This window comes from Rhinoderma darwinii, chromosome 3 (genome assembly GCF_050947455.1).
Source record: "Rhinoderma darwinii isolate aRhiDar2 chromosome 3, aRhiDar2.hap1, whole genome shotgun sequence".
Classification (NCBI taxonomy): Eukaryota; Metazoa; Chordata; class Amphibia; order Anura; family Rhinodermatidae; genus Rhinoderma; species Rhinoderma darwinii.
In genome coordinates, this window is record NC_134689.1 from 246338094 (window position 1) to 246352658 (window position 14565).

Sequence of the window (14565 nt, forward strand, 5' to 3'; positions counted from 1 at the left end):
TCTAGTTCATCCCAAAAGTGTTTGATGGGTTTGAGGTCAGGGCTTTGTGTGGGCCAGTCAAGTTCTTCCACACCAAACTTACCCAACCATACCTTTATGGACCTTGCTTTGTGCACTGGGGCACAGTCATGCTGGAACAGAGAAGGGCCTTCCCAAAACTGTACCCACAAAGTTGGAAGCATACAATTGTCCAAAATGTCTTGGTATGTTCAAACTGGAACTAAGGAGCCTAGGCTGCCCCTGGAAAACAACCCCATAGCATTATCCCTCCTCCAGCCAAACTTTACAGTTGGCACAATGAAGTCGGGCAGGTAACGTTCTACTGGAATTTGCCATACCCGGACTCATCCATCAGACTGCCAGATGAAGAAGTGTGATTAGTCACTGCACAGAACACATTTCCACTGCTCCAGAGTCCAGTGGCGGCTGCTTTACACCACTCCAGCCCACACTTGGCCTTGTACTTGGTGATGTGAGGCGGAAATGCAGCTGCTCGGTCATGGAAACCCATGCCATGAAGCCCCGACACACTGTTTTCTGTGCTGATGTTAATGCCAGAGGAGGTTTGGAAATCTGCAGTTATTGAGTCAGCGGAGCATTGGCGACTCTTATGCACTATGTGCCTCAGCATTTGGCGACCCCGGTCTTACTTTGCATGGTTCACCACTTCGTGTTTCCTAAACGCTTCCACTTAGGAATAATACCACTCACAGTTGATCGTGGAATACATATGAGGTAAGAAATTAAAAAAACTAATATGTTAAAATGGTGGCATCCTATTACAGTACCACGCTGGAATTCAGTGATCTCTTTAGAACAACCAATCCTATCACAAAAGCTTATAAAGTCAGACTGCATGGCTAGGTGCTGGATTTTATACACCTGCGGCAATGGGACTGAATGAAACGGCTGAATTCAATGATTAACCCCTTCATGACCATGCCCCATGCAGTTACCACATATATAGAAGTTTTTAGCGTGCATTGGGGTTTAAAAAGTGCAGAGCTGCTTCAGCGTGAGCAGCTCTGCTCTAATCTATGAGTCGGCTCTCTTTGACTTCGTTTCATAAAACAAACTTTTTAATGAAACTAAAGTTACAAGTGCAGCTCTGCTCACAATGAAGCAGTCTGCCATAGTGTCATAGTGAGACAGTGCCCACATATAGTGAGCGCCAGTGTCCACATATAGTGAGTGCCACAGTACCCACATATAGTGAGTTCTATATTGCCCACATGTAGTGACAGTGCCCACATAGTGGCACCCCCCAATATAGTGCCACAGTGCCCATGTAGACAGTGCCACACCACCTTGCAGATAGCACCAACTTGCAGATAGCACCCCCACCCCTGTGTAGATCGTACCCCACCCTCTCCCTTGTAGATAACACCTCGACATGTAGATCGCAGCATCACCCCCCTCCCTTGCAGATCGCACCCCCACCCCCTTTCATATAGCAGCACCACCCGCCTCTCTTGTAGAGCGCACCCCCACCCCTTGTAAATCGCAGCACCACCCCCCTCCCTTGTAGATCGCGCCTCTGTAGCTGCCACTAGGAGCTGAATCCTCGGCCAGAGGGGTGCAATCTACAGCGGCGTGATCTATAAGGCGAGGTTGTGGTGCGATCTACAAGGTACAAGGGGGTGCCATCTACAGCGGGACGATATCTACAGGGCAGCGTGGCTATGTGCTAGGAGTTCCTGCTTCCCCACTAAACTGCTGTTCCGTACTGTATCATTTTATTCAGTACAGTACAGCAGTTCCGTGGGGAAACAGAGACAGAACAGGGCATACCAGGAAGTGACGAGACGGTAGGGCGGAACTTCCTCCTGCATCACAGCGGCACTAAAGAAAGAATCGATTCTACGATTCTGTTAAAAAATACAGAATCGTAAGAGTCCTTGAGGGCGAATTAATTTGATTAATCGCCCAGCCCTATCTTGGGGTGATGGAAAGTGTTGGGTTTGCACCACACATAGCATGATGGCCAAATAGTTCAAGTCTAATCTGACTGGAGAACTTTCTTCCGTGTGTTTAGGGAGTCTGCCACATGCTGTTTGGCGAACTCGAAACATGCTTTTTTAATGTTTTTCTTTAGCCCCTTAATGTCCGGGCCTGAAAAGGCCTTTATGACCAGATACATTTTTCAGTTTTTGCCTCTCTGCATTTCAGCAGCCATAACGTTTTTATTTTTTTAATGGACGTTGCCGTATGAGACCTTGTTTTATGCCAGTTCTATAGTAGATTTTTTTTGCGCAGTTTGGGGGGGTAGAAAAAAAAAATCCCTGTGTAAGCTATATAATTTATTTTTACGGAGTCAATATAGGAAAAAGCGATTCTCTGCATTGCTTTTTTTTTTTATTCCATTCACATTTCACGCTAAATAACTGTTAAATTAATTCTTCAGGTTATTACAGTCTTGTAAATACCTAATATGTGAAGTATTTTTGTTTTTATGTAATGTATGGACATTAAAATATATTTTATGCAAAATAATGACTTTTTTTGGGGACATTTTATTTATTTATTTTTTTGGTACTTTTTTTATTTTTTTTAAATCCCATTAAGGTTACATGCACACGTTGTGTACTTTGCTGCGGAAAATACGCAGCAAAGCCGCAAGAAATTTGCAGAAAAGAATAATGCACCCGAAGGTTAATTTTTTTTGTGTTTTTCAGTACGGTTTTGAAGTTTTACTGCGAAAATCGCGGCGTTTTCATGCTGCGGGTTTTGCTGCATATTTCTGTAGAACTAAAGGGATAGAATTCGCAAGCGGAATCACAATATAAATTGACATGCTGCGGTTTCAAAAATACGCACCGCTGGTAAACTTACGGCCCGAAAAATACTGCAGCACGGACATGAGATTACCTGGAATTTCATTGGCTATGCTGGTACTGTATTACACTGGTTTTGCCACACGTAATACGCATCGTGTGCATTGACCCCAAGGGATAACTTTATTTACAACTATATTCTTTACCTAGAATGTATTAGCATATGCTTGTATACTTATAAATAATACTGTGTTACTGTGAGACAGGCTTCTGTCAGGGCAGCACATAGTGTGCCCTAACTGCAGGCAAACTGAACAGACAGCCCTGGGGTCCTTTCTAGGTCCCCAGGGCTAACTGCAGAGGGATTCCCTGGTTTGTGATCACGTCAGTTTCCGGTGATACGACCAAAAAGGAGAGTTCCCTTTGATCATGCCGTGGCCATGGACTGCGGCGATCAAAATGATTAAACAGTGTTTTCCGATCCCAGCTGTGTACAGGAGGCTGCTTTAAGTTCAGGAGCGGTCAGTTACAGCACCTGTTTAGAGGATGAGCGCTCACAGGAGCGCTGATCAGTGTATTCTACAGCGACGCCCAAAAACGTCACTATAGACTAAGCATCTGCACCACCTGCCTTCAAAAGACGGCGGGCGGTCGTTAAGGGGTTAAGCAATGGCTTATTTTTTCTGGTCACTCGTCCATAAATCCCCACTCTGTGGAGTAGTACTAGGGACAGATACTTCCATCTCCACTGTGGATATTTAGAGGTCTCCTTAAAGAGGCTCTGTCACCAGATTTTGCAACCCCTATCTGGTATTGCAGCAGATAGGCGCTGCAATGTAGATAAGAGTAACGTTTTTATTTTTAAAAAACAAGCATTTTTGGCCAAGTTATGACCATTTTTGTATTTATGCAAATGAGGCTTTCTAAAGTCCAACTGGGCGTGTATTGTGTGGGTTCACATTCCACAAATTATATGATTTCTTAAGTTAATTGGTTTGACCAAACCTTATTTAGGGGTTTCATAGCAAAGGGGGTGAATACATATGCACTCTCAATTCTTCAGCATTTTTTTTTTCTTTAGTTTTTTTCATTCCACTGTAACAATTTAGACTATTTTGTCAAATCAATTACATAAAAATAAAAAGGGGTTATCTGGGTTCTGGAAGGTTTCTGGTAATAGCTACAAATGTGATAATTTAGCAAAAAAGGCAGTACAGACCTATCCTTTCCCCCAGGGGATCCGTCGCGGACACTCTGTCGGCACCCCCGGTGATTGTTTAAATGCACTTAGCGTGTGACCGATGCAGCTATTCAGAGGGCTCAGCATTGACAAAACATATTTCTGGAATACAGCACATGACCGATGCCCCTCTGATCTTTCTGCTTCTATTGCCAATTTATTTATTTTGCAGCCATTACCAAAAAAAAATCAAAACCTTTGATAGCCCCTTTAAAATCCATTTTATTTCCAGGTTGTAATGCAACAAAACAGGAAAAACTCCAAGGGGTAAAAGGGGGGTGAGTTTATACTTTCACAAGGCAGTGTGTGTATATGTATGTATATACATATCAATAGTTCAGAACATAATTAACACAAGTTTGGTCTCTAAACTCATCATCAAAATTCAGATCTGCTTGCGTTAAAGTGTTTTGGTGGTGTGAACTACAAAATATCACTGATATCACCAACAGGTTTTTAGATATGGTCCCTAGACCTTCAAAGTGCTGCAGACTTTAAGAACCTGACTCATCTGTCAAATTTGAGCCTCTGGTGACATCATAGCCAACACCATGAACCAATGCGCAGAGCAGTGAACCCGAATTGACTTGACAGCTCTATTCCTAAAATATATCTAGATCTGCCATTGGGGAGTGGGACTAGTACAAAATCCTGCCTCCAGCAAGTAGAGCACAAACACAACACTGCAAAGAAAACAAGTTTCAAACTTGTATAAAAAAATGTCTAGAATAACTTCAAAAGTAGAAATGTTGTGGCATGTAAATGGACTCGATCAGTTTATGTAAACAAACACGTGGAACGCTAAAACTTTCTGTATTATTATTCATTACAGAGAAAATGGAATACTAAAATGTGGGATAACCCCTTTAATAAAATATTTTGTAAGTAGTGTTGCCACAGCATGCAAGTCCTGTTTTCCACCAAAGAGTTCAGTGAGGAAAAATAGTAACATAGCAACTGTGAAGGCCTTACAAACCCAATAGCAATGGCAGAACAGGAGGATGTCAGTGGAATTTTTGCAAGTTCCATTGGTCGAGAAAGATCTTCCAATGCTTGCTGATCCAGAATGCAGGCTTTCAGATAGATAACTGTATTGTATGGGTGTACTTGTAGATCATAAAATAAATAACAGCATGCAATGTCAATCAGCTGCTTCTAAGGCCAGCAAGATATTGTCATGTATTAAAAGAGGCATGGACTCGCGGGTCAGGGATGTAATATTACCACTTTACAAAGGATTAGTGAGGCCTCATCTAGAATATGCAGTTCAGTTCTGGGCTCCAGTTCATAGAAAGGATGAAAAAATACAAAGAAGGGCAACGAAGCTAATAAGGGGAATGGAGAATCTAAGTTATGAGGAAAGATTAAAAGAATTAAACCTATTTAGCCTTGAAAAAAAGACGACTAACGGGGGACATGATTAATTTATATAAATATATTAATGGCACATACAAAAAATATGGTGAAATCCTGTTCCTTGTAAAAACCCCTGGAAAAAACTCCCGTCTGGAGGAAAAAAAGGTTCTACCTGCAGAGGCGACAAGCCTTCTTTACTGTGAGAACTGTGAATCTATGGAATAGCCTACCGCAGGAGCTGGTCACAGCAGGGACAGTAGATGGCTTTACAAAAGGCTTAGATAATTTCCTAGAACAAAACAATATTAGCTCCTATGTGTAGAAATTTTTCCCTTCCCTTTTCCCATCCCTTGGTTGAACTTGATGGGCATGTGTCTTTTTTCAACCGCACTAACTATGTAACTAAGTTGCGCTCCAGAACGCAGATGCCATTGTTCTGGATTTCCCTTGATTCAACATCCAATGTCATTTTAAAATATATGTATGTATATACACAAACAACTAAATATACAATGTCAAAGTTACTTTACCGCTCCGATGGTCACCATCCAGGAACTAGTCTCTTCTTCACCTCCAAATCACACCATGGGATAGGCATGGAACGTATTGGATGCTTCTTTATATGTTACACTGCTGGTTCTACCGGCAATAAGATGAGGACACTCGGGATCCACCTACGAACCTGCTACTCAAAGATTGGAAGTTTGGAGCAGGGGGGGGGGGTGATGTTTGGAGCGGGCTAACGTGCGGAGTCCGCTAGAAACACTGCAGGTGCAGCTGTGTTTTACAGCTGACACGCTGCTCTAACGGCCAGGAAGAGCAATCGCACTGTTCCTGGCCGTTCAACTAGTTAAAATGACGTGGTCAATAGCGACCGCGGCATTTATAGGGGGTTTTCCATGATGGACATTTATGACATATCCACAAAATCTGTCATAAATGTCAGGTAGATGCGGGTCCCACCTCTGGGACCCACATCTAACTCTAGAATTGGGCAACCCTAGACCCCGTTCTAGCTTTTTGTGCTTTCCCGACGACTTAATAATTACATGGTCGAGTTACAGAAACAGTGCAACTCGCTGATCTACGTGGTTTCCGTAACTCCCATAGAACTGAATAGTAGTTACGGAAAAAGCGTAGCATGGCCGGGAGAGCACAAAAAGCTAGAACGGGGTTTAGGGGGCCCCATTCTAGAGATAGGTGCGACTCCCTGCGTATTATTGTCGACAGTCAAGGGACCCGGCAGCGCCAGGACCCCTGACCGCTTCCTACTTAACCCCTTCCCGACCCATGACGCACATCATAGAGCAAGGAGGGGATGATGTTTGGAGCCGGCTCACGTCCTGAGCCCGCTCCAAACACTGCAGGTGTCAGTTGTATTTAACAGCTGACACGCTGTTCTAACGGCCAGGAACAGCGATGGCGCCGTTGCTGGCCGTTTAACTAGTTAAATGCCGCGGTCAATAGCGACCGCTGCATTTACAAGGGTCTCCCCATAAAGGTCATTTATGACATATCCACAGGATATGTCATAAATGTTTGATAGATTCGGGTCCCACCTCTGGGACCTGCACCTATCTCTAGAACGGGGCCCCCTAAATCCTGTTATGGCTTACTCGGGTCCGCTGTCTCCCGGCCACTTCCTGGTTAGGTGGTCGTGAGTTACGGAAACAGTCGAGCGTTCGCCGTGTGTTCGCTGAGCTAGGCTATTCGGTAACTCCCATAGAAGTGAATGGGAGTTACGGAAACAGGGTAGCACCGTGAGCTATGCGGTTTCTGGAACTCGGTAACTACGAAAACAGTGTACATGGTCGAGTTACGGAAACAGTGTAACTCGCTGAGCTACGCTGTTTCCGTAACTCCCATAGAACTGAATAGTAGTTGCGGAAACAGCATAGTATGCCATTCACTACTATGGGAGTTACGGAAACCGCGTAACTCAGCAAGTTAAGCAGTTTCCGTAACTCATCCATGTATTGCAGAGTATTGCACCAGCGATGATTGCTGGTTCAAGTCCCCTAGGGGAACTACTAAAATGTGTCAAAAAAAGTTAGACACATTTTCAGAAATGTAAAAAAATGTTAAAAAAAAACAAAAAACCTTTTCCAATTTTTTCCCAAGTATAATGTAAAAAATTCAAATAAAAATTGGTATCGCTGCGTCCGTAAAAGTTCTAACTATTACAATATAGCATTATTTGACTCGCAAAAACAAAAATTGAAAACCCCAGAATCGTTGTTTTTTGGTCACCATAGCGCTAAAAAGAATGAAATAAAAAGTGATAAAAAAAAAAAATCGTATGTACCAAAAAATTGTGCTAATAAAAACTACAGCTCGTCCCGCAAAAAATAAGCCCTCACACCGATCAAACAATGAAAAAAATATAAAATTTATGGCTCTCAGAATGTGGTGAAATCGAACAAATTATTTTTATTAACCAATAGTTTTTTCTTTGTAAAAGTAGTAAAATATGAAATTTTTTCCTAATTTCTGTTGTCTAAAAACTGGGTACGTCTTACAGTCAGGTGCGTCTTAAAGTCCGAAAAATACGGTAATTATATATAATGAGAGAAGCGGCTATTTAATTGGGAAGTCTTACGCATGCTCAGTAAGTCACTGAAGAAGCCAACAGGGTTGAGCAGGAGTCGAACGTACTGCGTTTTTTAATTCTGATGTACTTTATTGTATTTTTATCTTTGAGAGTACCAATAAATCCTTTTCTATAGGAAATTGAGCAGCAAGTTCATAGGTAGATCCCGAGCATCATCCTCTTATTACCGGTAGAACCAGAGCCCAGCTGTGCTCCATCAATTGAAGCATTCAATACATTCGTTGCCTACCCCATGGTGTGATTAGGAGGTTTATCCTCCATAGGAAAAATTTATTTGTGGATGGTGACCGTCACAGCGGTAAAGTAACGGAGTTTGCTTTATACTAAGATGGACTGGACTATCCTATGTGTTTTATCTGCTAAAGTCAAATCCAATAACGAAGAGTGCAAAGTTGTTTCTTTGATATACAATGTAACTAAATATACATATTCAACTGTCACAGACGGTTCAGGTACAACAGCTCAACAATCCTGGAACAACATAGCATGTAAGGCTCACCTGCATACACAGAATTCTGGTCTACTCCTAGAACATGCTCCCCAGCAATATAAACTTTTCTTCCCTTCTGCTCCAAGTGTTCCTTCAGCTCTAATGCTCTACGACTCTTTCCGCTGCAAGGGAATCCGCACATCACAACAAGTGGCATTGTTGGAACCAGTCTGCTGGAATAAACACATGAAGCTATCAGAGCACAGACGATACTTTACAGTCAGGCACTGTGTACATCATGTTTGGGTTACAGTTGCGGTAGGTGTGGGTAATATATATATATATATATACACACACACACACACACACACACATACATACACAAATACTGTATATACACCGTTCGGTCATAACATTAAAGCCGTCTGCCTAATATTGTGTAGGCCCCCCCTCGTGCCGCCAAAACAGCCCTGAGGCATGAACTCCACAAGACCTCTAAAGGTGTCCAGTGGTATCTGGCAGCAGGACGTTCGAGGCAGATCCATCAAATCTTGTAAGTTGTGTGATGGGGCCTCCATGGAATGGATTTATTTTTCCATCACACATATAATCAAATTAAGATCTGGGGACTTGGGAGGCCAAATTAACATCTTCAGCTCTTTGTTATGTTCATCAGACCATTCCTGAACAATTTTTTACCTTTACATTAGAACGCTAAAATAAATTGGTCACTGCCATTCATTGCCAAGGTGTGTACTTTGTCTGTATCAATGTTTAGGTAAGTGGTACGTGTCAAGGCAACATTTACATTAATTCAAGGACACAAGGAGAAAGAAAAATAAATATGTACATACATCCCATTTAGGACTAATTCACATTGAGTTTTAGCCCTACGTTTAGTGTGTACGTCGCTAAATGTGTCCATAGGGCTCCATTAGCCCGACAGAGACCAAGAGAATGTCCTTTTGGCCTCGGTCGGTATACCACTGTATGGCATCCCTCAGAGGTATAAGTTAAACGTATACCTTGAGGAGCTTCACAAAGGCCTGAGACCCAGGGAACAGCATCAGAAGCACGAAGCCTGGGGAATTCTGACCCTGGGGTAGCCCCTGACATCATGGTCCATATATGGACAGAGGCTTCAAAGGTTTCCCCAGGACTGGAGATCCTAGTCAGAACACTTCCGATGCTCTGGTCGGGGACCCTGGCATTGTAGCTCCTGACCTCACTGTTCATATATGGACAGTGATGTCAGGATCTTCCCCGGGCACAGTGGTTCAAGTAACATTCTGCCCAGAGAGCTCGGCGGCACATCCCACAGTATGCCTAAACAGTGGGATACATCTGTACCTTTCGTTGGAGGTATACCTCGCTACCTTCCGTAAGAGGGGAATCCTGTGGACATATACCTCAGACGGAAGGAAAATAATGCAAAGTGAACCAGGCCTCAACTAGTATGCAAACATGAACGTATTTACGGTCCCATTGAACACATCTGTAAACAAAAATAAAATAATAAGGAACCAAGGGATCCAAAAACCATAGACTTTCATTGTATATAATAGTAAGTACTGTAGGGTATACATTTCTTTTTTGTTGGTGCTTTAACGATTAGCAGAGTATTGAGAACCTATTAAAAATGGCATACAGACATACCTAATAAATAGATGCCAAAAGGATACTCTTTTTGGCATGGCATATGGGCTTGTTATAAAACACATCTGTATACCGAATGCAAGAATATGTGCCAGGCATACGCCCCAAATGTTATGTGAACAGAATCTTACAGTGAACATCGTTGCTGTTCAGACTTTGAAGTTGTTATATACACTATCACACTGCAGTTTTTTTGCATTACTACTTGTATCTATTCACACGGTACAGTCAAATAGTGGTTTACTGCCGCAATTACCACAAAATCTCGACAAAAATGCAGAAGCTTTTCAGCCATTTCACAAACCGCACGGTGCCGGAAGCAAATGGCTCCAGACACAGTGCCCTCCACATACCCGTTTCAGTAATTTGCCTCACCGTCGGGGTACTGCGGCCGCGCTCCGGTTTGTTTACATTGTGAACGTTCTGTCCATGGCTGTTAGCTGCCGCCCACTCAGACTACTATTCCTATGCTGCATAGCGCTCCTCCAGTACACCTCCAGTATGATTAAGGGCTCATTCACACGAACGTGAATCTCATCTGTGTGCTGCGCGCTGAAACAATAAACAGCACTCGGCCCCATTGATTTCAATGGGGCCATTCACACATGCGTGAGTTTTCACGCAGCGAGAGTCCGTTGCGTGAAACTCACTGCATGTCTTATATTGGTGCGTTTTCACGGACCTAGCCGCCCATTGAAGTCAATGGGTTCGTGAAAACGACAGACAGCACATAGATGCATCAATCACAACTTTTTTTTTTTAAAGTTGCGAGTACGTGAAAAACAAATGCCACTCGTAAAGCACACTGGTGCCATAACGCAACGCACAGATTTACGCTTGTTTTTTACGCGCGTAACTCTGTCACGCTCGTGTGAATGTAGCTTTAGTCAGCCCACTCCACCTCCCGTTCCATCTTTGCACTGCAAGTCCACAATAATTTTCAGATTCTGTGACTTGTCAGGACGACGGGGCGCATGCGCGATTCAGCGGAAGCACAAGTGATAGCAAAGGCTTGAGGATGCGTGGTGTATACTTAATGTGTCTCAACCACGAATGCTCAGAGGCTGATGCCAAGGATCCGGTCTGCCCCTTGCACTTTTGTACAGCGACGTCACCAATGACATCCCTGTACATTAAGTCCACCTGAAGAGAAGATCTATGGGACGCAGGCGGAAGTTAAACATTTTTATGTGGAGACATCACATGACCAGCCGAGAGAAACAGCAATACAAACACTTCACGAAATGCAAATATATTACAACGTTTCCTGGCGTAACATGTTATTTTACTTACACATTTGTCAATTGGTACCGGAAAACCCCTTTAATGTCTTTAAATAAAGAGTGATCACTTGTATAGGACCCTGTTCACATCACGTGTTTTTGGTCTATGTATCAAAAGAAGCTCGTGATGTATATGTTAAACGTAGGATGTGATGTACGCCTAACAGTGGCATTCGTCACCCATAGACTATTATGGGATACCGTTAATGTATTTGTCATGAAAATCTGTTGATGTACACGTCAACAGAAAAATGTGATGTGAACAGGGCCTAACACGTTGAATACACCACAATGGTCTTCCAACTGAATGTGTTTATCCAGCAAAACATGAAGCACTGATCCTCCCTTCTCACAGTAACCATGCTGTACTATGACTTACATTCACCGAAAAAAATACAGAATTTTAGGAAAGATTTCATATTAAAATTGAACATGACCGTAAAAGTGTCTGGAAAGGTACGGGAGATTTGAACACTCTGTGGCTTCCTGACTATTATCGATTCTATATAGCACAATGGGCGGTATAGCTTATGAGGCATCTGTATAATGTCCGAAGGGCCACTTGTAAGGGACCCGGGTGCGAGACTTCATGGGCGTCATATGATTGCCTCAACAACTGTACTGCCCAGCATGCCACCTGCATCCGAACTAACTCCATAGAGTGTGGTGTAACGTGCCACATTATGAGTAGCCCTGGACTCCACCAGAGGGCTGCATATCATGATCGGATTGACATACACATAGGGGGACATGTATCAAAACTGGTGCAAAGGAAAAATTGAGTCGTTACCCATGGCAATTAATCAGGTTATTGCTTTAATTTTCCAAAAGACTTCAGAAAAATCTGATTGGTTGCTATAGTCAACTAATCCACTTTTCTTTTGCACCAGTATGGGTAATCTCCCCCCCCCCCCCCCCACATTGAATTCTTATTTGACCGTATTGGGATGATGGATTCTCTTTTCTTTAAAATGGCAGATTAAAACCCATCAAAATGCTGAAAACTTCCATGATAATTCAAATTATTTCTGATTGATACGGGACTAAAATAAATCATGTTTGTTGTCTATTTTACATTTTAACCTGTTAGTGACCGCCCATTAGTGTTTTCACGGTGGCCACGAACTGGCATTATTCTGATGCAATAGCCTTTTTACAGCGCTGCATCGGAATAAATAAATAGAGCAGGGAGCCGTTAAATCTCCCTGCTCTCAGCTGCCAGAGGTAGCTGAGGGCTGGGGGCATCCCTGCTCGAACGGATGAGATCGATATCAGTATCGATCTTGCCCGTTTAACCCCTCAGATGGGGCGCTCAATAGCGAGGACCACATCTAAGTGGTTTTGGAGGGAGCTCCCTCTGTCACCACACCGGCACCGTGCGATAAGAGCGCTGGGTGCCAGCGTCTTCTATGGCAGCCGGGGCCTAATAAAGGCCTCCAGATCTGACTCTAGTTAATGCCTGCCAGAGTGGATGGCCTAGTGGATGCCAGTCTGTTTTACACGGACAGGCAGTAATACTCTGGAATACAGAAGTATTGCAGTGTATTATAAAAGCAATCGGATGATCGCATAGTGAAGTCCCCTAGTGGTTCTAGTAAAAAAAAAAAAAAATGTTTCATGAAGTTAATAATAAATAAGTGAAAAAAAAGAAAAACACACTCTTTCCTCTTACAAAATGCTTTATTATTTGAATAAAAGTTACACATATTTTGTATAGCCGCGTCCGTAATGGCCCCAACTATAAAGTTATTAAATTATTTAATCCACTCCTCGAATGCCGTAAAAAAATAAAAGAAGAAGCAATGCAATAATTGCTGTTTTCTGTGAATCTTGCCTTAAAAAAATTTGATAAATGTCGCACGTACTCCAAAATGGTACCAATAAAAACTACAAGTTGTCCCGCAAAAAAATAAATGCCCTCCTACATCTGCATCTACATTCAATTTAAAAAAGTTACGGCTCTTCAAAGGCACAAAGTCAAATAATTTTGAAAAACGGTTTTTACTGTGTAAAAGTAGTAAAACATAAGAAAACTATATAAATTTGGTATCGTCACAATCGTAGCAACGCGCTGAATAAAGTTATTGTGTTATTTATATCACACGGTAAACGGCGTAAATTTAGGTCGCAAAAAAGTGTGGCAAAATGGCTGGGTTTTTTTTCTATCCCCCCCAAAAAAAGTTTATAAAAGCTAATTAATAAATGATACGTAACCCAAAATGGTGTTATTAAAAAATACAACTTGTCTTGCAAAAAACAAGCCCTTACACAGCTATGTCGACACAAAAATAAAAAAGTTAGAGCTCTTTGAATGAGACGATGGAAATCACTTAGGTGACAAATGTAGGACTGGGAGCCCCACTGATTACTAGAATGGGGGCCCAAGTCCCCTGTTCTTCCTCACCACAAAACCCTGGGGAGGAGGAGTATGGTTGTGATCGCGCTGCCAATCCATTCACACTCTATGGGGCTGATGGAAAAGTGGCCTGGTTTTCCATAGTTACCAACTAGCGCAGTTTAGAAAGTAAACTAATTGGTTGCCGTGGATGAAAAGGCAATTTTTTCTCTAAAAAAAAAAAAAACAACAGGAAGTCCAATGAAATAAACAGTACACGATCAGCCATGACTGTGTCACATACTACGTACACCAGTCATGGGGCACTTCACACGGGTGACAAGAAAGATGACTTGTGCCAGCATTCAAAATATCTAGTGCCACCAGTATATTCCCTATATATCACGCGGATACGGGGTTACTGCTCCGGGCGACCTGCTGCAATACATTATAAAATACCGCTTCACATCCCGTTAGTAATAAGCAGAGGCAGAACATATACGTAATACCTTCTCACAGCGCTGGACAGAAATACACCTGGGGAAACATGGGCAGCGCCATGTGCAATACCCGGCAAGCACCTCCTTCCGGTCACGTGGTGAGAAGTGACCCGTCACCCCTGGCAACGGCTCCAGTCAGGGCTTATGCGCTGCCTGTGAGATTGTATAGAGGGAGAAGAGGTGGCGGGGTTGTGCGCGCACCACTGTTCTCATACGTTGTAAGGCATGGAAGGATATTGAAGTGTTCAAGTAACTGATGCACCTTATTATTGATCTATTATAAGCAAAATGTTATTGTGTGGATATAATGTGGCCACACTGGGAGCTTTATCAACACTGTTGCTTGTAGGAATTGGAGTATTTCTTAACCCCTTAAGGAC

General features: G+C 42.7%; 1 protein-coding gene across 2 annotated transcripts in view; it reads right to left on the reverse strand.

Moving 5' to 3' along the window:
- The window catches only part of KTI12 (KTI12 chromatin associated homolog), a 40988-nt gene extending 26663 nt beyond the window's left edge, over positions 1-14325 (reverse strand). Inside the window, exons 1-2 of one of the 2 annotated variants that reach the window (XM_075855137.1) lie at positions 14195-14325; positions 8481-8644 (exon numbers count right to left, since the gene is read on the reverse strand). In XM_075855137.1, the coding sequence (XP_075711252.1) occupies positions 8481-8628 (148 nt within the window). In that variant the 5' untranslated portion in view covers positions 8629-8644; positions 14195-14325. The remainder of the gene's footprint in view (positions 1-8480; positions 8645-14194) is intronic. The other variant, XM_075855138.1, reaches the window with a different exon arrangement.
- Positions 14326-14565: the final 240 nt, after the last annotated feature.